The sequence below is a fragment of the Larus michahellis genome, chromosome 9 (assembly GCF_964199755.1).
Source record: "Larus michahellis chromosome 9, bLarMic1.1, whole genome shotgun sequence".
Classification (NCBI taxonomy): Eukaryota; Metazoa; Chordata; class Aves; order Charadriiformes; family Laridae; genus Larus; species Larus michahellis.
The window spans coordinates 15,131,424-15,155,579 of NC_133904.1; the positions used below are offsets into that span (position 1 = coordinate 15,131,424).

Sequence of the window (24,156 nt, forward strand, 5' to 3'; positions counted from 1 at the left end):
CTGGCCACGCCGAGCGCCACGGCCAGGGCCACCTGAGGCAGAGGCAGCCGCCCCCACATGGCGGCAGGCGGCGCTACCGCACCCGCGAACACGAGCGTGAGGCGCCGCGGCCGCTCCGCGCTCTTCGGACGCGCCTTCACTCCCCGACGGGGAGAGAGGAAAAGGGGAACGGAAATCCCGGCGCTCCCCGCACCGGCAGCGCTTCGCCCCACGGCCCCGGCGCCCCTCACCTGAAGGACGGGAAACCACCGAGCGGAGGTCTCCCGTTTGCTAGAGTGACCGGAAGGAAGTGGCGGCGGTGTCCCCGCCCCTGCGGATGGAGGCGGCCGGCGGGCTGCTGGCGCGGGTCCGGGCGCGGAGGCCGGCGGCGGTGCGGCTCCGCAAGCGGCGGTCGGTGCTGTACAGCGACCCTGGGCAGCGGGGCGTCGGTAAGCGGGGCGGGGCGGGACGGGGCGGGGGGACGGCGGCCCTCGGAGGGGTCCTCGACGGACAGCCTTCCCTTCCGCAGGGGCGGCCGGCGGGCCGGCGGCGCTGCTGGCGCTGACGGTGGGGCTGCGGACGCTCAACTGCTTCCTCGTCCAGACCAGCTTCGTCCCGGACGAGTACTGGCAGTCGCTGGAGGTGGCGCATCGCATGGCCTTCAAATATCCTCTCGGCCCTCACGGCCGTGGCTTGCAGCGGGCCCGGGGGGGGTGGGAACACGGCCCCGCTTCGTACCGCGGCCACCGAGGGGTCGCGGGCGGGGGTCGCGATCCGCGGCAGCAGGGTGCTGGCTTGGCCAGTGACAGAAATACCCCCCACCCCACCCTCGGCTTTTGGACACAAGGGTAAAGGTCTGAGAATGACACGGCTCAAATGAAACTTCCTGTTTCAGTTGCTCATTATCGATCCTTAATATTAATAATTATGGCTACCTGACTTGGGAATGGGCAAGCGGCTTAAGGGGCTACTCGTACCCACTGATCTTTGCAAGCATCTACAAAGCTTTACAGCTGCTGGCTAAGGATGATGTCCAGCTGCTGGTGAGTATGATCAAAAGAACGCATCTACTTCTTAAATTCAATTTCAAAGCATTGTATTTAAAATCAGTATATTTTTATCACTGTCCAGGTAAAATACAAAGCCTTGAATCTGGCAATTAGAGATATGCGAGCACGGAGACCTCTCTGAAGTGTATCGCACGGGTGCGGAACTTATTCATGGATCTCCTGTCACAGTACTGATGCCTGTGACTGCAGCCATTCTTGGCCTCTGTCAGTCTCCTTGAGTTTCATACTGATATTGTTTGACACTACCTCATAATTGCTCAGTGGTTCAGTTTTCCAAAGTGTTTAATAATATATATTTGTATTAAACTCAGTAACAGCAGCCCCTTTTGACTTCTGTTAGGGGTGAATGGCAATAAATTCTGTTTTCAATTTCTGAACATCTTCATCTGAACTTTCAAGTTTGTTTTGGCAGAAATATTAGTCCTACCAAAGGACCTTACTCTTTTTATTAGAAAATCATAAAAAGCTATAGAAAATACTCAGTAATTCACTCACTATTTTCATGTCTGAACAGGCACTCATTAATGCAGTAGTCCTCTCGTCCAACTTGGAATTTAGCAGGTTTGTTGCAAGTAAAATTTTCTCTCTGCTTACCTAGATATGGGTCCCTAGACTTGCACAGGCAGTGCTGGCAGCTTTTGCCGATGTGAAGCTTTATTCATTAGTGCAACACCTTGAAAATGCAGAAACAGCAAAGTATGTGGTGAGTGTCAGCCTTTTAAAAAAACTTTGTGTGTGTTAATAAACACTGTTGCAGTGTAAACAACAGCAAAATGATAGTAAGTCATACCTTGAAGAATATCACCATTTAAAACTAGAGAATTCGTTCTAATGTTTCTCCCTGTGCATCCTGTTGTTCATAATTATTTTCAGTACTTCTGCCAGCTGTGTTCCTGGTTCACATGGTATTCCTGTACCAGAACTCTAACAAACACCATGGAAACTCTTCTTACCATTTTTGCTCTCTCCTACTATCCGATAAAAGGTTCCAAGAAGGGGAGCAGGTGAGAAACTTTCTACTAACAGTACTGATAATTTTTGGCTTGGGATAACACCAATCTACTGATAGCGTTTAAAATTCTAACTTTTACCATAAAATAGCAGGCAACCAAAAATACATAGCAAGAGCTCCAGATGTTGAAAGGAACAGCATTGTAGTATTTCCTCTAAAATTTACCTGAAGCCGTGATATAACTGATACATAAAATTACTTATCTTCAGTTCCCTTGCACAAACTATCACTTTATGGGAAACTTTAATTTAAATTTTAAAGGACTGGAATCTGTGGTAACTTGGGAAAAGATAACAAAAGCTTGTTTGGGTTCAGACATAGGTCAACTTGTGGTTACAACTTTCTTTGCCAGCTATCTATTTTAAATATGTGCTTCTAGTTAGCAACTCCATTGCTAAAAAAAAGCAATCATATAGTTGGCAACCATCCAAGCAAAACAGAGTATCTGCACTGAGAGGATGAAAGTTAACCACACTATGAAAAGCTTTTGGTCAGAGACATGACAGTATTTAAATAGTTGAAATGTCACTGTCTGCAAAAGAATTGACCAAACTTTTAGGTAAACTTCTGTTTTTCTTATGTTCCCCTCATTCTAGTTGCAAATATTTAGCTTTGATAGCATTTGCAATTGTTATCCGTCCTACCGCTGTTATCCCATGGATACCTTTGGTCTTCAGTCATTTTTTGCAAGAACAGAGGAAAGCAGACCTTATCCTACACAACTGCATTCCAGTTGGGTAAGTTCTTACTGAATTTAAACTATGACTGTGCGTAGCTGTATTTTAAGATTGATTTTACCACTGCAAAGGCAGACAACCCAGAAAAGCTGATTTGATGTGAAAAACAAGGAAAAAATAAAGTATTTTTGCAAAAGTTTAAAGAAGGGGCATGCTTCCGTTAAATTTATGTATATACTGCAGAAAAACACCAGGAGAGGTTTCATGAGGATGAGAACATGAACAGCATTCCCACTTCATCTGGGATTGTGCCAAGGATACCAGGTGATGGTAACTGGCCACTTTAAAATGGCCATGAGTGTGGATAATCTCAAAAAAAAATCAAGAATAATTATTCAAGGAGTTTTGACAGCTATTTGGAGAAACATATAATCTGATACAAAAGTAATTCAGGCAATATCAGTGCAACCAACTTTCCATTTTTGCAGATTGGTCACAGTAGGAACCTCTTTAATAATTGACCGTGTGTTTTTTGGTAAGGTAAGTTGCTTTAAACTTCACTTAAAGAAAAAGGTTAATTTTTAGCATTTTAACATGGACAGATGTTTCTAACTTCTGTTAGTTCTGTGACTGTGTCTGGCCTATGATCTCTAATTATATCCTCATCCATAAACCCTTAAACACTGACTTCTTGGTTATTTTCAATGGCAGACTGTTACTTAAAATCAGTACGCTCAACTCTCAATAAATCAATAGTTAGCAACTAGCCACAAAAGTTACAAACTTCTGTTTAATTGCTAAATATAGGAAATCTGCGACAAGTCTTAGTAGAAAAAAAAAATAAGTACGAATGAAGATGCTGTATCATTTAAGGCCAGTGATGACTCTGTAATTCAACTTAGCTGTTGGTTTTCACTTTGGATTTGTATTTAACTTTTTCTCCTCCCCTCCCCTAAATTTCCCAGTGGGTACTGGTTCAGCTGAACTTCTTGAAATTCAACGTGCTGCAGAATTTGGGAACATTTTATGGATCTCATCCTTGGCACTGGTACTTCACTCAGGGACTACCAGTCATCTTGGGTACCCATCTGCCTTTCTTTATTTATGGCTGTGTGCTGGCACCGAAAAGGTATCGCATCTTTCTAATGACAGTGATTTGGACAGTGTTGGTGTACAGGTAATTTCTCTTAAGTGTACCTACTATATTTCTCTGGTTGTGTTCTTTTCAGAACTCACGTCCTCTCTAGAACAAAAAAGTATAGTATTCAGGTTAAGTGAGAGAAAACTTTAAGCTATTCAAATACTCCCAAGAAATGCAGTCAATTATACAATAGTTTCTAGAATTTTATGTAATACTACTTTTATCATTACCACACATGTATTTTTAGAATTGATTAGATACTTAAAGAATAAAAATTCAGCATGAAATTCAATGGGAAATGAAAAAAACCCCAAACGCTCAACCACCTAAGAGGTGTTTAAGGAACAATAGAACTAGTTAGAAAAATGTGTTTACTGGATGCCTGTTAATGACAATACCATTTCATTTGGTTCTTTAATACATCCCCAGTAAGATGAGAGAGGTTCTTCAGCTTCTAAAACTTAATCCATTCACAGGTCTACACAGAGCTCTTAACTTTTATCATAGAACTGTATGTCTGATTTTAAGTTGAGAAGTAGAAGACACGGTAAGCTGTTTCTAAGGCATCAGAATTAACTGTAGATTAAACGAGACACGCTGTCAGGCAAGAAAAGGTACAGCAAATTAATAAATGATAATGCACTACAGTAGTGATAAAATGCATCAGAACAGTAGTGAGGCCACAAATGTCATCTCTTCTTTCAGTCCAACTCAAAACTGGATGTAGCTCTGCTGGTTTTAGGCCTTAGTCTTGTATGAATCTGTTTGATTCCCATGACACAAGTCTTACAATAATCCCCAAGAAAGACCCAAAAATTAGGATGGGAAATTGTGTACAGTTGAATTAGCACAGGCGAATGTTACTTTGTTAGATACAAATGCGTACTTGAATCTTAGCTTACCGTACAGACTTTTTCTTGCGTATTATTACAGAAAGCAAATTGGTGAAGTACAGCCTAAGCGATATTTAGTAGTCATAGAATCAGACCACTTAATTACTATAGCAGCCAGGTACTTTTATTAGTGCTTGGGTTAACTGACCAAATAATCTTAATTTGAATGTACTCGTTATATTTATAAAGTGACAATTTGCATTTTTACTCTAAACTGCTTAAATGCCAAAAGCTTTTTAGTACATGCATGTGCTTTTCTTCCAGTCCTCCATGCTCTAAAACATACTTTGTCAACAGAACTGAAGCATTTAACTTTCTCGCTCTAGCATTCTATGTGTTTTATTACAGCACACTGAGCCATAAAGAATTCAGGTTCATCTATCCAGTACTACCATTTTGCATGGTTTTTTGTGGTAAGCATTGGTTTCAAATGTCTTGCAACCTTCCCTGTGTATGATTTTTACCTAAAGAGAGACTGTTAATAGTCAACGTAGGTATTTGACAAAGGATTCTTAGAACTAACCTAACCTTTTCTTACAGCTAGGGAAAAAAAAAAAAAAAAAAAGATGAGGAACAGCAAATGACTGAAGCAAATATGGAGAATCCTTAGCATAGGTAAAAGTACTTCCTGCAAAAAAAGAAAAAAAAAAACCACCACACAAAAACCTGCCTCAGTGACTCCTAACTTTTTTGCAATGCCACCCTTACAGTGCATTTTGTTCCTTGGCTCCTTTGTAGTATTTTTCCACCTGCTTCTCTCAAACATGCCTGACAAATGCCCTTGAGTATGCGACAAAAAAAATTAAAGTATTCAAAACCTAAAATGATCCTTTTCTAGGTTGACGTGTGTTAGCAGATGATGCTAGTTTTCTGTCTGCTCTTGACCAATCACCGGCTCGAGGCTACTTCCCACAGAAGTTCTAGAGCAGTTAATATGATAACTTTTTCCTTCAGGCATACTAAGGTGAATTTCTTAAAACAGGAATAAGGTCCCTAAAGTAATGTGGTTAACTTATAATTAAAGAAAATCTGTCCACAATTTAAACTGTAAAGCGTATTACTTTTGCTAATAAGATTTTTCTGATACTTGAACAGAAACTTCTAAAGTATTAATTTATCTTTTTTCCCCTGTTTTGTTTTGTATTTTTTTCTTTTAAGCAAAGAAGAGAGCCTAATAAGGAAGCACTTTATATTTTACAAAACTAGGTATTAACTACACTACTGTATCTATAGGAAAAGTAAAATGACGTAAAGTCTAGTACACCAAAAAGTTACAAAGGAAAAATAAAACTTCTGGATCATGAAGCTGTATAGCTTTAGTTTCAAAACAGATGAATCAATGAAAATTGTAATTTTCTTTAACCTGTTTTGCAAGTCTAAACAAAAGGAGATGTTATCTCAATAATTTTGCTCTCTACTGAGATCAGATATGTCGTATGCCTTGGCTTAGTTCAATGTTCAGTTCAATAGCAGATTTAAGATGAACCAGTTCTACCTCGCATGGAGAAAAATTCCAATCAGACCGTTATTTTCTGTTAATATCCCTCTTAACTGTCACGTCTGTAAGGGAATGAGGTCATCTCAATTTATCAAGAGCTAATTATCATCTGTTCGGATACTTAAGTAAAAAAACAACAACAAAAGTTATTTCTGAGAACTCAGTGTTTACAAAGAGGTCTTTAAATTGCTCAAAACATTATACATAAAAGCAGAAAAAAACCCACATCAATTTCAAAGTAATTTCCAAGCACTCTTAAAGATAAGAGCATCTCACAAAAGCAGTAAAAAAAAGGCCTATAATAGAATGTTTCTGCTCATGTTTAAACCACAGACTAATTAGTGGACTTCGTTTTCATCCACAATAAAGATCTGCAATTTGTCAGAACAAACCAACTGAAGACTACTTTAACTTACTCGTTACTCACTTCTGAAACAGGCCTATTTAACTTGTTTCTTGGGAGTCAGCAGAGGCGGTCACAGAGCTAGGCTGCATAGAATATATATCTCCTAATACTGACGAGCACACGACTTAAGGGTTTCCAGACTGGCTGCAACGTGAAGCTGTCTTCTGTGCCAGGTTCATTTTAAGTTGTGGTTGTGAGAAACAGATTTACACAGCGATCTCCCACCAGGAGAAACGCCTCTTCCTATTATTAGCTCCTTCAGGAAAAGCAAGGATGGGAGATGGGAAAAGATGGAAGAGTAAACTTTTCCAGGGATAGCAGCTCAAAAATGACTAACAATAAGGGAATGCTGTAGCTTTCCGCATGTTGGAGAAAAAGAATACCAAAGCCATATCGCAGCACATGTAGTTACCATTTATTCTGGCTCTACTTGGACATGCGTGAATCAGAACACATCCGTAAGTCACCACATATCATTCATCCAAACTACTGAATAGAGACTATTTTTTCTCCCACAAGAGATTAAAATCAAGCTCTAAAGAGGCAAAGCATTGGCTTTGAAATTGAACTTCCGTACTTCAAAAGACAGGTATGGGCTTAACATTTACACTGTTAAATCCAAGAATTACTAAGGGCAAAGTCTAACCTTTGAACTTCCATTTAAAGAGTAAAGACTGAAAGAAAGCTGTATTAAAATACCTCAAAGCAAGGTATTGTTATCAGTCAAGTAATGGTTTCCTAGTAAGTTACAGTACTTTCAAAAATACTGTGTAGAACTGTTAGTATTTGTTTATCTCCAAAACTTACTCAAATATTTCTCTAGGATATTCTTTGAAACACCTGAAATCATGGAGGAAATCTGCAGCAAGTTTCCTGCTTTTATCAAACTTAGTCCCAGCCCTGTATACAGGCTTGATTCACCAGCGAGGCTCTCTTGATGTTATGAGTCACGTACAGCAACTCTGTAGTAACTCTTACCAGTCACAAGCTTTTGTCTTCTTCATGATGCCATGCCACTCTACTCCATTTTACAGGTATTAAAATAGTTAACTACATTAAGTACATAGTGTACCACATTAAAATCTGTACACTTAAGCAGAAATTAAGATTTTTTTTTTCCCTAAGCTTAATAAATCGAGATGGATAGATGTATACAGAAGGAGTTTTGATTTTTTTCATATAGCTAATACAGAATGAATAGGGGAAATATGCCAAATGCTTATACCACAGAATAAAATTCAGCATCTGAGCTTTATTCAGTTTTTGTAAAATAGCTTTGTATGAGGGTACGCGCCAAGTCTTATAACCTCTGAAAGTAATTCATACTGCCTCATGGTAACTTTTGTAGCAAAACTAAAACTAATTGTTACAGTAAAAATGTCTCAATTTTACCTTTACTTCTGCTGCTAGAGAGTAAAGAAATGTAATTACAACATACAATGACTGAAGTCACTGTTCCAAAAAGTTTGCAATAGATCCTGGTAAGTAAACAAAACGTTAAAGCAGATATAAACAGTGAAGATGATACGGAAAAGTTCCTTTTTAAGAAACTGATGTTATACAGGTGGTATTAAGATAAATCTGCTTTCTGTGAACTACTAACAACATAGTCACAGCAGTTTGTAGCGGAATCCGCTTTTTCTACTTTTGCTTTCTTATGAAGTACATAGGGGAAGAAAATATGACTCGAGGAGGGGAAATAAAGTAATTATTCAATCTTGGTTTTGACTGAGGTATCTTTAAGGGATGAGTCATTTCAAGTCTTAGATATTGGTCGGTTTATCCTGAAGTGTTTGTTTTGTTTTTCTCCCTAGTCATGTTCACTGTCCTCTAAAAATGAGATTCCTTCGGTGTCCCCCAGACCTAACTGGAAATGAGAGCTATATTGATGAAGCAGATGTGTTTTACTCTAACCCACTCAGCTGGCTTAATAAGGAGTTTCACAATGATACGTTATTACCCAGTCACTTGATCTTCTTCAGTGTGCTAGAACAGGTATGGTAACTGAAAGATGAAACAAACTAGTTTTGAGGTCAAGTTCCAAAATAAATGAAGGGAGAGTTATAGTTAAGATTTTTTTCAAATTGTTGTCCACAACTTTTTAAAACACAGCTTAAATGAAAATTGAATCTTCTAGTCCATAATATAGTATAGATACCATTCCAGTGAGATATACTTAACTTTCACGTGTGCCCTCTCTTCTGTGTGAATTCTGTATGCCATAAAGTAATGTTTTATGGAATTCTCCTCACACCATATTGAAACAAAGTGCATTCTGTTCCCAGAACCATACACTTAAGTTAGCAACAACAACAAGCAAAAATGCCTGCAGCCAGAGTACCTTTTCCCCTCAATTCTTCTATGAAGTCTCCATGTACTCAAACAACAGTCTCTGAGGAATATCCACTCCAGACAGGATCAAACAGGATAGGTACCTCTTTTTCTAGCAGTCTTTCCTAAAATAAATGATAAAACTTCCAGGGAAAAGTTGAATTGATGGTTTTCAGAAGACTTTGGAACACTGTTCTGATGCTCCCAACTACACTTTCTGACTGTGGAAACTAATGTATGTTCATTTACAGGAAATATCATCATTTCTAGCTTTAAGGGGCTATGAGAAAACAGCCACTGTCTTTCACACTCATGTACCTCAAGGGCGAGTTGGAAGCCACATCTACGTCTACAGGAAAAAAACCTGAAATGAATCATACCTGAAGATCAGTTTCTAGACTTAAGACCTAATGAGATCAGTTTTGCATAGCAGTACTATGCTTAGAAGATCTTGTACTGCAGACAGGAGAGAGTAGTGAGTCTGAAACCGGGTAAGTCAAATGGGGCAGCCTGATTAGGCAGCCACTGGCTGTCTGGAAACACCTAAACCTCTTCCTGAAGGCAACTTCAGTAGCAATGTGAGAGGGTGGGGGTGTTGACCTACCTTACAAACACTAGAAAATATCAGGAAGACCAAAGTTACCACATGACTACTTAATAACAAATTACGACAAGACTGGACCATTTTTATAGAAGTGTACAGCTATGCTAGGTTTGTGTTATAAAATAAAGACTTTTACCCACAATGTCTCTTTATTTTTCTTCTACAATATGCAGATATGCAAGACATTTCAAGTGCTTAAATCAGCAAGCTGATTAGAATGCAGCACAGCAAATTGTTCACAATTCAACAGGCTCTTGAACGCCCCGCCCCCCCCAAGACAAGAAGCAAGTGTAAGATTACAAAATACTAGCAAATACATTACCATAATGTAGACCTATTTTTTGAAGGATGAGATGAAGTTAGTATATCAAACATTGGAGTTAATTATTTGTACATTATGCATGACTCAAGCTTGAACTACACTAATGGAATGCAATTAAGCATATTTTTCATACACGAGTCATTGCATGCCTAGCTTCTGCAACAATACTGCTGGCACCCAAACTACCATCACTTCCAAAGAACAGTTAAAGCAACAGTACAGAATATGCAAATTAGAAAGCTTGACTTCTGCCTTTTAACAAAAATGTAAAAATCAAATTAGAGAAAAAACTTGCATCTTGCTGCTTTGCTGAAAAACAATTAGTTTCCGGAGATGTGAACTATTAATTCTAATCTTATTTTTACCATAAATTACTCAATATTTTGGATCAAAGGGTAACTGCCCCAACTCTATTTCAAGATTTGCCATGTGTCTTCCATTAGTGCGACCATGTTTATGCCATTTACCTTCTCTTTTATTACGGTGGTGGTACTTCTGAGCTTGTTTTTCGTGTCTGGAATTTTCAGTTTGTGTAAAAGAAGGCCTTTTAGGTCGACTGCAAGGAGCAAACAAAAGCTTATTACTACTCTTATGACAGCATCTCTAAAAGCGTTTTGAAACACAATTACATTGTCAAGAACAATTTTTAACATGCTGAGGTTGACTGAAAAGAAATAATTAGTATTAAGAAGTAGTCGTTTCTCTTGCAAGCAAAATGGGGCTAGGGTTTATTTGTATCTTTAAATCATCAGTAAGCTGGTATATTTGAAATCCTTTCTAAAAATAAAAACACTCTGCAGCCGGTTGCCCAAAGTTCTTTTCAGAATAAAGCTAGGTAAACAGCTGTTTGATTATCCCTGCTGTTATGCTTGAGGGAGGTCTTAATCTCTTTTTCAGTTATTCTATTAAATTCTGTCCTATAAAAATAGTGAAAACTTTACAGATCCTTAGGAAAGCATCCTTTGGGTATAAACATAGGCACTTCAGCAGTTTTCATGTACAGTACGTACATTTATACAGAGAGAGGGGCACTGACAAATCACTGTTGCTCACCTGTGGCAGTTTTTGATGCAAACAGTCCCATTATACTACATGCTGTTATCATATGACTAGCATCTCTAGCCTTCTGCTAGGCTAAGTTAAGGCTATTTCCATCCTCAGTATCATACAAACTTCTGTATAATACTATCACTAAATGGATTTGAAATTCTGTTTTTCTGCAAACTGAATTAAAGTATACAAAAAAGAAGTATTTAAATTAATTAAAAATTAAAGTTAATTTAAATAATTAGTAAGAAATACTTAGACTATAAATAAAAACATAAACACTTATGTGTTTGCCAAAACTACACATTAAAAAGGCTACTTGGTAGCTGATAATAGGAGTGTCATCCTCATGGTTCAACTTTTAATAAAGTACTACCTCATATAATATTTAGTAACCCCAAAGTAGTTCTCAGACTTCCTGCTGCAATAAAACGCATGAAATAATAAACAACACAAGTCCAAAAGAGAAACCTGACTGAAGAACTGCACCTTGATCTAAATAATATGCTTTGCACTGAACACCAGCACGGGGAAATGCTCTGTTATGTCTACAAGGACAACTTCTTGTGTATTATAAACTAGCTAATATATCACATTTATTCTCACCTGATCAGAATAAATACTAGTACAAGAGACTACATAGTCAATTTTGTAATAGCAATGATATTAAAAGCCACAAAAAGTATATACAGAAGTGTTCCAGAAAGAGCAAGTTCCACACAGTATATTAAGGCTCCTTGCTTAATTTTCTTTCACCAAAGTCTAGACAGTAGAAACAGTCCACCATATCCAGCTCCCTTGGGCCAGCCAGGCAGCATACCTCAACCGCTCTGTAGAAGCCCTGAGAATACCAGTAGATACAGGAAAGTAACATAGGAAAACAAATCACGCCAAGGACCTTTGTAAGGAAGTCTGAACAAAACATAGTCAGGGTCAGGATCTGAACTAAAGCCTGCCATTTGAGTACCTCTGCTGTGGGGCACACAGACTAGCTCATACTAAGCTACAAGAGAGTACTGAAGTTCCTGAAAAGCCAGCAGGGAACATACCTGCCAGAACAAGACGTTTGAGACTGTTCAAATATATCCAAAAACATCCCTTCTCATTCAGGGAAGGACAACAAGGAAGTCCTACGAAGTGCTTCTGAGCTAGTTATTCATTCCATCAGATAGGCAATCACAGCTGTTCAGTCTAAAGTAATCCTACTTGCAGCTACACAGATTTCTAAAGAACTCAGTAGAAATATTAGATTGTGCTATGTACGGTGGATCTGCAGTGCGTGCCAAACCAACATCACACACAAACAACATTTATATATAAGGTACTACAGATCCACTTCACATAACACAATTTAATATTTCCATTGAGTCCTTCAGAAAGTCTTGTAGCATGGATATACGTATATACACACATGCTAGAAGACCACCTATTAGAAAAAGGACACTATTGTCTTTACAAAGACTACTTCATTGTGTTAACAAGTTCAGGAAACATGGAAACAAACCTGGGTCCATACTGGGGTAAATTATCATAATGAAAGTAGTATCTGTAGATGTATTGGTCCAAATCCTCAAAAACCTTTTCATTATTGTTTTGGTATTCCTTCATATCTTCCAGGTAATCCTTGACATCATTAACAAAATCAGTGAACAGCATCTGGTCATGTATAAATACCCCGTTATGAAAAAACTTATTGATGAAACTTTCTAGTTCTCTCCAGTGATGAAAGTTATGTACAACTTGTTGCAAATACTTTTTCATTAGCCGATTAAATTCATCCACCCTGATAGGATCCGATACTCTGTTAAAGAGACTAATGAATTCTTGATGAGCACATTCAAAAATACCAGAGCAGCCCTTTAGGACAAACTGATGTTTTCTATTACACAAAGGATCATTGAGGCATTTCTGCGAATCTGTATCTTTTTCAAATGTTGTAAACTGCTGCTTTCTTCCATCTCTGAATTCTTTTGGCATGTTGGGTCCCCTGTAATGCGTGTGCTTCAGATTCTCATAAGAGTTAGGTTCTCGGTAAAAAGTTCGAGCTTTCTTGTTTGCCTCGTGTCTTTTATCACTCAACTTCTTCTTTTCATCAAAGATGTTCTTTGTGGTATCTTTGAAGTGTCTGAATGTAGACTTTACAGAATCAGAGAATTTTTTCAGATTTTCTTTCACTGCTTCTTTAGCCTGCTTTATCTTTTCTTTATGGTGTCTTACAAACTCCTTTGTGGAATTTTTCATAGCATCAAATGTTTCTTTAACTGAACCAAAAAATGATTCCTTTGATTTCTTTTTAGTCTTATTTTGCCCTTTACCACTTTTCTTCTGTCCCTTTTCATTCATTTCTTGTTTTTTAGTTTGGTCTTTCGCTTCAACATACAGCTTCTCCCATAAGTCAGAGCGCTGTTGCTCAAAGTTTAGCTTTTTTTCTAGTTCTACTAGTCTTCCTCGCAGGATTTCTATTTCTTGATTTTCTCTTAATGTATCATCATCAGCACTGTCAGGTGTTTGACGAGAGCTTAACTGTTCCAGTTCCTTTTTTAGAGCTTCTGTAACATGACGTTCTTTGTCTAGTTCTCTCCTTAACATCTGTGCCTCTGCAAAGAGTGTTTCCTTTTGCCTAAGAAAGTTGTGGTTTCTTTGCTTTTCCTCTTCCAAATGTTCCCTTAGTTTCTGATTTTCCATTACAATAGACTCAGTGCTAGTACCTTTGTCTTCTAAGTTTCTGATTTGTTGTCTTAGCTTTCTTAATTCCTCCTGAAGTGAGGCCAAAGCTTTTTCTTCCTTCTCTAGAGATTCTCTTAAGTGCTGATTTTCTGCAGCGAGACTTTTTTTTTGAGATTCAAAGGATTTCTTCTCCACCTCAGTAGAGGTCAAACATGTGGCAAGATCTCCCTTTGGTGACTGATGTAAACAAAAAGAAAACAAGCAAAAATACTTCCATGAGAATTGTAACAATTTCAGCTAGAAAGATAAAAGACGACACTAGCCCAGACAGAGTTTACTTATCATTTTGGATGCAGTGAAACATGTTGCAGCAAGATGCAAAAATAGAGCTAGTTTGTTTATCTCGGATGTACACACAAACACTTTCTTGGCAACAAAGACCACGTGAGAGGTCCCCCCGCCCCCGTTTTCAACCAGAGGTCATCACCCCTCACTTATATTGGTTTCACTAGTTGAAGGACAGCAAACTGGGTACGTGAATTGATCTATCTTAAAAGAAAATGAAAATGTGTGTGTTTGCTGCTGATTTATGTTCAGCAAACTGGGTTTAGACATTGCAAACCCAAGTACATTGGCAGAAGCAAGGGCATTCAACAATCGGGGCAGAAATTCAGGAACCTATTCTGAACCAAATTTGCTGCTGAAAATACATGTTCATGTAACTATATCCTAACACAAAAAGGACTGCCGCAGTCTCTTGGCATCCTTGACAAACTCTAGAACCAAACATGTTGAATAATGTATAAATGCTGCTATCAGCAACATAAAAGAAAACTTTAAAAAAAAAAAAAAAAGGACGTGCACACACAAAGCACTCCCTAATCTTCTCTCTCAATGATCCAACAGTAAAAAACTAAAAGCACAGGTGAAGTATTTAAAAAAATTTATAAACACTGACAATTTAGAAAGCAAATTCACAAAACCTGTAGGTTCAACCTGCAATAGTTTTTTTCCAGCATGTCATTAATGACAACCTGGCATTATGTCATAGGGAAATAAACAGTCTCTGTGTCCAGATAACTCCTAGACTATATACATTAAAAATAGTATGTTTAAAAACATTCTAATAACAAATTTGATCAAAATACGAAATCTTTGTCAAGAGTTCAGGAAAAGAAAAATTACATTCTCAGAAAGAACTTCCTAAAGAAAAAAATGTAATGGATTTGTGTGATAGATCAATTTCACTTTGTGTAAATTGCACACATAATGACAGAATAACCCAACGACTTCCAGCTAAACTCATGCCTACCCCCACTTTATGATGCATGTTTTCTCCTTGCTCTTGTTGGCACTGGTAAAGGTCATCTTTCATATCCTTTAATTCACGTGTCTTTGTCACCAGCTGCTGACGTTTCTGGACCTGTATTGTACCTAGAAAGATAAAAACTTTCTTTTGATAGGCTGACTTACATTAAGTAGTTAGAGAAGCAGACAAACTAAACATCTCTATTTTCTCTGCAAATTCAAAAGCATTCTTAGTATGCAATTTCTGCCCGGTACTTACTAGCAACTGTTTAGCTGCAACAAAATATAGATTATAAAACCAGATTGTTACATACTGATTTTGTTTCTTCCAATGATAAACTATTTCTCAAGAAGACCCCAAAATTCACTGTCTTTTATTTGATGATAACAAATGAAGGAATTTTGGAACACTACGTAGAAGTAAATTAGATACAAAACAATGGAAGTTATGCAGGAAAGGGTATGTGTGATTTTTTTTTTTTTTCTTCTTTTTTTTAGTAACATGCAAACCAGTCAGGATAAAAGGGAAACCATTAGTCCATGCATTATCAATTTCAGAACTACAACTTCTACTGTTAAGTCAGGTTACGTGAATAAGAGGATCTTAACACAGTATTTAAATTTCCATGCAGAAATACAATTATTACACACTGCTCACAAAGCAGCAGGCGTTTGCAGGCCCTATCTTGTCATTCTTATCCATGAGTAAAGACTGAAGAGTACGCAAATATCCTTTCAATTGTCAGAGAAAGGCACTAGTTTTCTAGTTTTCTGAAAAAGTATCTTCATAATACTAGCCACCAATTTTTCCGCTCCAGTAAAACTTCTTTACTGGTACTATACACGTTCTGTAAATCCTAACACTGATGTAATTTTTAGAGCTTTGCTTTTAAAATTATCTTCAATTGACTCTGCAGCAAGTGTCAACAGCAAGTATTAAGTATTTCTTTCCAAACCAATGCAGCATAGGCAGATTTCTATTCCTGTATCTAAAGGGGGGGGTATATTATTAAACAGAAGAAATTCTAGAAATACTATTATACTGAAGAATTTTTTGCGCTCTCTTGATTTCTATTTAACACGTTGTCAAGTATGAACTTCAAAACAGACAACACTATTAAACCAAGCTGAACCTCAATAGTTGAATTCAGCTAAGGGAAAGCAACGTTTTTACAGCAATGATTTTAAGTTTGAAGGGTCCTAATAAACACTCATTGGAAGCACAGATCCTTGCATAAGTGAATTTAAGTATATTGACTGTAAGTTTCTTTTTCATATTTATGTTTTATAGATACTTTTAAAGAAGTCCATTGACACTAAAAATCTGAAGACTGCCTCTGAAAAATCATCGGTTAGTGTAAAGGGTTCATGTTAAGAGGAACCCAAATTACAGAAAAACACTCAAACTCTATTTCTCTGTTTATCAAGAATTATAATTTAGATACGGTAAGGAAAAATGACATTTAGCAACACAGAAAGGGTAGCAAAGACACTGAAAATGCACATAATGAGGTACCATTCCCCCGTAATTGGTTTGGATTTCCAGCTGGTACTCTAAGTCACAGTATACTTCAAATTCTTTAAGCAATCTATCCAAATCTCTAGCATTACAGCAATATCCCCTTTTGTACATTCTGGTTAAAGAAAAAAATTAAATATCTGAATGTCCATAAGGAGACACTCTTCTGGCATGAGTTTCCTAACTTTAGCTTTTCCAGTTACCTATTTTCCTGGAAAGCTTCCCTCTTTCAGATCTCCCTCCTAGAACATCACAAAGCCAACTAACTCAGTTTAATACTGATTAGGATACAGTTCTTGATTAAAACCTAATCCTAGTTGCCTTCTACATCTTCAAACGTCTTAAAGGGATCCTGGAGCTCTAGCTAAAGGGAAACACTATCCTGATACTAACACACACACACACCAACCCCCACCCCCAAAAAAATAATTTCATAAAAAGTAACCCTTTCCAATCCTCTTATACAGCAATTAGCCTAGCATTAAAAGACTGCTGTGGAAAACGTTTATTCCAGGCTGAATCACAAAGATGCAAAGCAGTCTTCTAGGGAGCTGGATTTTTCTTTGCAAGTTTGTGTTTTAAAAAAAAAAAAAAAACAAAACAAAAAACAAAACAAAACCAAACAAAAACCAGGAAGATGGAAAGCAGGGTTTGATTTTCTTTCTAGTGGTAGAAAGATTAGTTATCACATGACCATGAAGAACTTTCACTCGAAGAAGCAAAAACTAAAGCCAGGCAGAATTTCCTTCTTTCTGCTGAGGTGCTGTCAGCACTGTCATCAGTGATGGCAATTTTTATTTAGAAGTACAAATTCAATGAATGAACAAGGCAAAACGAATTCCTAAATAAAGATATGACCTTGAGTACATTTCCAAGATCTATTTCTCACCCATAGATCTCAAAGTTCTTTAAAAGGATAGTATTTATCCCTTAACCCCAATTTAAACACAGCAAAATGATTAACAGAAGTGAAACCTCAAGTAACCACCACAAAGCACTATCAAAGATTGGTCTAGCCATTGTGCTCCTCTCTGCTTCTAGCATACCAATATACATCAATCAGTTTTTACACCAGCTACTACTAGCTGCAACTGCTAAATAAGAAGTATTTTACATGACTGGATTAGTCATACCTATAATACCACTTACACTAGTAATTCTTCAGACTTCATTTTATTAATTTTTTTTTCATGTAAGTATGCATACATACACAGATGTGTGTGTATACATGAACACGCACAATTTTAAAAGGAAATCTGAATGCAAGCACAGCATCCACAATACATCACTCATGACTCTTACCTTCAGGTTTACCTAAGGACAAAAGAAATCAGGGTCGAGTGAAAATTAGTATAAATCTCAAAATTTAGACCCGAACAATTACTCAAAATCAAATCCAATTAGTATCATATTCCCAGTCTCAAATTGCATCACTTCATAAGAAGGCACATTTTCATATAAAACTAAAACTACTCAGGAAAAACTACTATTAAAAATAAATGCCCTCTATCATTTTCATCATAACACATGTATCTTAGAGGATCAGAACTGCACCATGTAGATTTAGATCTGTAATTAGTTCTGCTCTTTTGTTAAATGTAGTAACAATCTGTGTAACGCTTAACTTAAGGCGTCGCACTGAACACAGAAAAATTGCTGCTATCCTCAGTTCCCTAAACCACTCTCGAATTGCAAGGACAAGTACAACATTTTTTTCTCCAAAGGAGAGAGAAAAATATTGATACTATGAACTCCTGTAAAAAACATATGCCTTGCTCTTACATTTACCAGGTAAGTACATATGGGACAAAAGCCTGCAATAGCTCTGTGAATGCTGTTAGGAACAATAAGCACTACCACAAATTTATTTCAAAAGCATAGATGTGAAAAATGAAGGGTACGCACTGCATTATGAGAACAACAAGAAAGTTCTATCTGGAAAGGAACCAAACATTGATTTCTTTTTATTTACCTTAATCTTAAAGTAGTTAAGTACAATTGCACCGCTGAAGGGCCTCCCTATATTATCCATACATTAGCAGTTGCTTTTTCTCATTTTTAGGTTTAGATTGTTAGCAGAGAATACAAAAGAAAAACAAATCAGAGTCACAATAAAAGAGTATTTGTTATGCACGATGTTGATTCTATGTATTTTGTTTTCTATAAACTCACCATAGAAGTGTCCAAAGCCCATGCTGATTGCAATCACCAAAGCCAGTATGATGCATCTGTTAAGGCCGCTACCGAACTGGCGTTTGTGCTGCTCTTCTCTGGGAGGTTCAGGCTGTGGTTCAGCAGGTGACGCACCCTCAGCCTCGGAGCTGGAGATCAGCCTCTTCTTAGCTCGACGTTTTCGTACTGCGGGACTGGACTGATTGCTAGTTTCATCGCTACTTGATTCATCATTGCTAGCCTGAGACGAAAAAACTGAAAACCAACACAGAACAGTCTTTAAAATGCACTAATTGTTGCTTTAAAATTCGACTTGAGTACCAAAATCTATCATATTTATGCAAAATGTATTTGTCATTTATCTTAGAGAACATTAAGACAAAATAAAATTTTTTAGTGTGATAGTTTATGCTGGATATTATGCAAGGATCGCTTGATCTCCAAAGCCAAAAATTCATTTTTTAAAAGGAAAAGATAATCAAGAAATGAGAAAAAAAAGGTCTATGGCACTTCCCCATACCTTATCATTCACTGATTAGAAAGTATTTCTTTCAGACAATCCCGCCTCAAAGCACCTACATGTACCACCTCTGCAAATTCTCGTGAAGTAGAAAGGTTAAAATTCAGTTTTCCTTCTCTTACAGATATTGAGATTTAACTATTTAATAACAAAAAAGCAACAGAAAGACTTGCTAAAATAAAGCCTCCTAAAAGACAGACATGATTTTATTATATCTTCTCCAAAAACTTCATTCTGTGATCTACATGCCGCTGCAGACAATATTCCATTAGGGTTCCATTAATGTAGTTATTATAAATACCCCAAAAAAGCTTTGTATTGCAAAATTATTTAAATATGTAATTTTGTTTACTTTTAATATCTACCGCATACCACCTATTAACACCTTTACCCACCTTTCAAAAAAGACATTTTCAATCACTACCGCACTGGAAAAGAACCACTCGGGTGCTTCTGTGTTTGTCCTGCCCTAACACTCTGAATCCAAAATGCTTCTGTTACCTGAATGATGTTTTAGAAGATTGAATCGGCCAGGATTTGAGATAAGAACAAATTCTAACCATAAAAAGTATCCTTTATAACATTTTTGTAAAATGGTATTTATGATACCATTTGTATGTTCATGTTCCTATGGCCCAAAAGCCATATATTCTACTTGGGACAATAACAAGAGAGCTGTAATTGCTTGTTGCTATTAGTGGTACCAATGCTTGCTGCACATACTGTAAACTAATTTATATAATCCAGTACTGTAATCCAGTACAGTAATGATTACTTAATCCCCGTCCTTCGAAAGCATCATTTTCAAGGGTAAGGCAAATATCAAGGGGAAGCAGCAGCAGGTTGAAAAAAAAGCTTTCAAAATTTATGTTCATGTACCTAATTCACATGCCTGAAATAGATTCCATGTGATGAATGAAGCCTCCAGCACATGACAAAGTGCTCCTGCTCAGATAGTTCTAAATTTGACGCCTGCAATTACACAATGCCAATGCCCCTTCTAGAAATATGGTTGGTCATTCTCATATCACAGATCATCACTCAAATGTAAAAATATAAATACAGAGTTACTGTCCTTGAATATTCACAACTGAAAATCATTTGTTTGAGCAGAGCCATGCACACATCACTGAACATAAAAGAATGCCAAGCAGTGCCAGCCATTACCTATACAAAGCATTACCAGTTAAAATTCTTCACTGAAAATAAATTCCAACTTCATAGAAGTAATTGCATCAACCCCAGAAAAGGTTACTAATTGGTATCTGGAATACATGTCTAATTTCTGACTCCACGGACAAGCAACAGGCCAGATAGTGAAAGAAAACTTCCCCTCTTACTAAAAAAAAAAAAATAATTCCATTTTAGCCAATTAGTCAGACCAGACTGACCAAGTAGACATTGCAATAAAGACAAATACTTAAACAGCTACTTGACATGCAGATTCTTAAATGAATTTATATAGCTTGGCAGAAAAGAACAGTATTTTATAATCAGTCACTTAAGCAGATGCATTCTTCTCCAATCCTGGACAATAAAGACAAGCATTCAGAAATTAGTCGGGAGAGAAGTAGTATTATTAAAATGCAGAGGTCAGACATTATAAAGGATTATACAGGACACACCTAGTAAGACAGGTGTTATTATTGCTTATTTGATTTTTTAGGGTTTTTTCAACAACCAAAGAAGCTTACACATATGGAATATAAAAATCATTAAGGAACAAGTTACTTCTAGCCAAATAAGAAATTCTTTGATATACATTGGACAGCAAAGTATAGAAAAGGAAAAAAGAAACAAACAATCAGAAAGCAAAGAGAAAATGCTGTAAGACGCTTAGAACCATGCCTAAGCACTTACTAGCAAGTTGTCAACAGCATTACAGTTTTGGACAAAAACGACATTGCCTTACAGCTGCTCTAAGAATTCAGCACAAAGCTGTACTCTAAAATTCACAGGATGAAATGAATGAAACAAAATGTGACCACAGTAGCAGCACAAAATTCTAGCTTCTGCTATGATTTTGAAGTGTCAGATATACACGAGGAACTAGATGAAGCAACCATGTCAGTTAAGAATGTGATTTTCTTTGATGCTTCTGCACAGACACATCTCAAGCCTAGATGCAGTTTATTTCAGTATACGAGCTCTTCTGCTAGTTAACTTCATTTGTGAAGCAGTATCAAATCATTTCTGTTTGTATGGTGAAGACAGCCTAAACAGCAAGTAAAAGTGGCAGAAAATCCTTGTAGAACACTTCAGTATCTACATCAGGAAAATCTGAAACTCGTCCTTTTCCAACACAATAGAAAACTCAACAAGAAGTGGATGTCAAAGACTTCCATTGCCAAAAAGTGGCATGAAAATTTTGACTACTAAAGCTTTGGCATTTCAAATAAATGTAAAAGTACTCCAGACATTTTCTGTAGCTCTTGGTCAATCAAATGCACAGCAATAAAGATCATGCTGAAATCAGCTTAAGTTAGAAGGAAGAAATTCTTTTTACCAGACACACATATATTTGGGATCCAACCAGAACCATTAATTTAAATGGTCAAGCATACATATTAAGATGTACTCCAAAGCTTACTGAAGCCCATTCCAAATTTACATGCAAGTTAAACATTTTTCAAAAAAGCAAATAAAACACTGTCTGCTTAGTCAAATTTTTCAGTGAGGAGTGGCTTTCAGCATCCTTTTGGAATATCAGTAGTACACGGTCAAGTCAGATTGCTACTGATAATTTTAAGAACACTCCATGCAAGCCATAAGCAATCAGCTTTACACAAGCTGATCGAATTTAATCACACCACCTTGGAAAGGAGGACTGCGAGACACATGCTCTTTCACCTCATTTCCCCATCCCCTTACACAATCAGGAATCTTCCTCAGCTTCTCCAGCCAACTGACTTTTGTGTACAAAAACATGGGGGGGAAAAAAAAAAACAAAACAATTTTAGCACTTAGACCTAAAAGAAAAAAAGAAAGTCAACGAAATTTTAAATTAAAAATTAAGTCAAGTCATCAGGAGACTTAAAGGTGGCAATAGCTTTGTTACAAATCATCACTGCTCATAATTAGAAGATAAGCTGTCGTTTTCCAATTCCAATGGATACTATACACATACATGAACCTTTAACGATGATGTATTCTACTTCTAAGATAAAACAGCATTTTAAGAAAAATCCTGCTCTTGCAATAAACTTACTTTGAAAGGTAAAAGTCAGTCACACAAAAGTGTTACAGAGAATAAAGAGAACAGAAAAAGTTACAAATAACCATCCAAACAGAATTAAAAAGGAAGACTAGAGAAGAGTAACACAACAGTAAGTTTTTTCGTTTGGGTTTTTGTTTGCTTTAAATTGGACAAATATTCACGTCCTTCCTCCTGAATATCATGCATTGCATTTCTGCCAAGTACTGGAAGTATCTTAAAAAAATAAATATATATATTCTACATAGCTATAAAGCTAAGCAAAGTTTTTGTAGTCATCCTGCTATTAGTCCTCACAGCTCCAAAAATCAATCCTCTCCCAGTTGCTAGTTAGTTATGCCAACTCTATAAAAGCCAAAAAAAATGCCAAGAGAAAACCTACAATTATTCTATGAACTAAAAGTCATTTTAATTCTCAAAAATATGCTAGAAATTTACTTTCTATTCAAAATAGTTCAAACTTAACGGGAGAGAATGCCTTCAAATAAAAAGACAGCAGACATACATTTAGACAAAGTTTCAGAGTTAGGGCAACTAGAGATGTCCTAGAGACTGCAAACAGTTGGAACTGTACTCAACAAGACCAATTTTTTCACCCTCTGCAGCCAAAGAAGGTTCCCTAAGCAAAGATTATTTCCCCCACCCCACCGACATTTTTGCACACCATTGCTTAGTAATTTATCGCTCTTACCAGTTTCCAGATGGGAAAACGCATATTGACTGCTAGAGGAGGAGCCCATGTTAAAATCCTCTGAATTTTGAGCTTCTTCACCATCAGCTGGAGCTTCCTCCTGACTTTGAGTTTCTTCTGGTTTTGGAGCTTCAAGTGTAACAATATCAGAATCATCACTAATCGTTCCAATGCAGGACCCATCATCAGGGATTTTTTCTTTCTTTCCCTGTGGAAATCGGCAATGTTAAAATTATTCAGATACATACAATATAAAGTAACTTTTAAAAATAGCAAGAATTCTTAATGCTTTAAAGAAAGGAAAAATCAGTATCTTTATTTTAATGCCTTCAAAACATTATTTGACATTGGCAGATGGGGTTTACAGAAGCTTCTGAAAAACATAACATAATTTACCTCTGGAACTGTCTGAGTTTCCTCAAAAGCAGAGAGAGTGTTATCTACCACTGGTATCTCTCCATCATTGCTGCACTGAGCTATATAAATAAAAAGAGGAAAAAACAAACAGACATGGGATTAAAACCAGTTAACTCCACATATTATGCCCACTCCCATATATTAAAATATGTGTAATTGTGACAAATTTCTATTATCTACTCATATCAGGGAAGATTTTCTAAAAATACCTAAGTCTCATTTTTAATATCCCTACGTAATTAAAATAAGTGGAAGGATTTTCATTATATTAATATGCACCAGACGTTACACTTCCAACGCTAACACAGTGCCACAATGTTATTTTTAGGTGTAAAAGCATTAACGGTTTCTTCCAAAGTACTCTTATTTGATCTAGGACAGTATTAAGGAATGTTTATATAGTAATTTTCTTTTATCAGTAGCACTTCTATAAAACACTTTCTAGCAACACCAGTGTATACTATTCTATAACACATCTAAAATATTGACAAAATGAAAAACATTCTACTAATTTCATTTAAAGAAAATATCCTTTTATGAAGTTGATAACTGAATATCTTCCATAACACTGATGAAGCAGGTACTTTGACAGAGGCCTACAAAGTATACAAACTCTATTAAAAACACGAATTTTGTGCCCATGATACAACAGACGCTTACCTATTTTA

The 24,156-nt window shown here is 36.9% G+C and overlaps 3 protein-coding genes across 9 annotated transcripts in view; 1 reads left to right on the top strand and 2 right to left on the bottom strand.

Annotated features, from left to right (window-relative positions):
• The window catches only part of RAB27A (RAB27A, member RAS oncogene family), a 35,921-nt gene extending 35,502 nt beyond the window's left edge, over window positions 1-419 (bottom strand). Inside the window, exon 1 of the mRNA XM_074600472.1 lies at window positions 231-419. The gene's annotated coding sequence lies outside the window, so the exon portion shown is untranslated. The remainder of the gene's footprint in view (window positions 1-230) is intronic.
• Window positions 304-9,751, top strand: PIGB (phosphatidylinositol glycan anchor biosynthesis class B). The gene is made up of 12 exons (XM_074600465.1): window positions 304-428; window positions 509-642; window positions 903-1,022; window positions 1,648-1,752; window positions 1,923-2,053; window positions 2,658-2,798; window positions 3,227-3,278; window positions 3,704-3,915; window positions 5,121-5,185; window positions 7,500-7,710; window positions 8,491-8,671; window positions 9,259-9,751. Exons 1-12 carry the CDS (start codon window positions 317-319, stop codon window positions 9,373-9,375), a joined length of 1,581 nt encoding a protein of 526 aa, XP_074456566.1. The 5' UTR covers window positions 304-316; the 3' UTR covers window positions 9,376-9,751.
• Window positions 3,511-24,156, bottom strand: part of CCPG1 (cell cycle progression 1) — a 30,448-nt gene continuing 9,802 nt past the window's right edge. Inside the window, exons 4-12 of one of the 7 annotated variants that reach the window (XM_074600461.1) lie at window positions 23,468-23,547; window positions 23,072-23,279; window positions 21,980-22,075; window positions 18,647-18,901; window positions 17,777-17,788; window positions 14,960-15,081; window positions 12,485-13,884; window positions 10,401-10,489; window positions 3,511-3,981 (exon numbers count right to left, since the gene is read on the bottom strand). In XM_074600461.1, the coding sequence (XP_074456562.1) occupies window positions 3,971-3,981; window positions 10,401-10,489; window positions 12,485-13,884; window positions 14,960-15,081; window positions 17,777-17,788; window positions 18,647-18,901; window positions 21,980-22,075; window positions 23,072-23,279; window positions 23,468-23,547 (2,273 nt within the window). In that variant the 3' untranslated portion in view covers window positions 3,511-3,970. Of the gene's footprint in view, window positions 3,982-4,065; window positions 4,477-7,498; window positions 9,133-9,675; window positions 10,490-12,484; window positions 13,885-14,959; window positions 15,082-17,776; window positions 17,789-18,646; window positions 18,902-21,979; window positions 22,076-23,071; window positions 23,280-23,467; window positions 23,548-24,156 lie in introns of those variants that run through there. The other 6 variants (XM_074600462.1, XM_074600460.1, XM_074600457.1 and 3 more) reach the window with 6 other exon arrangements.

Bases quoted from the DNA above. Each gene is read 5' to 3' on its own strand.
- PIGB (XM_074600465.1), top strand. From the start codon at position 317: ATGGAGGCGGCCGGCGGGCTGCTGGCGCGGGTCCGGGCGCGGAGGCCG. The intron at 1,023-1,647 runs GTGAGTATGATC...CTGCTTACCTAG, and splicing joins AGGATGATGTCCAGCTGCTG to ATATGGGTCCCTAGACTTGC. The intron at 3,916-5,120 runs GTAATTTCTCTT...GTTTTATTACAG, and splicing joins TGGACAGTGTTGGTGTACAG to CACACTGAGCCATAAAGAAT.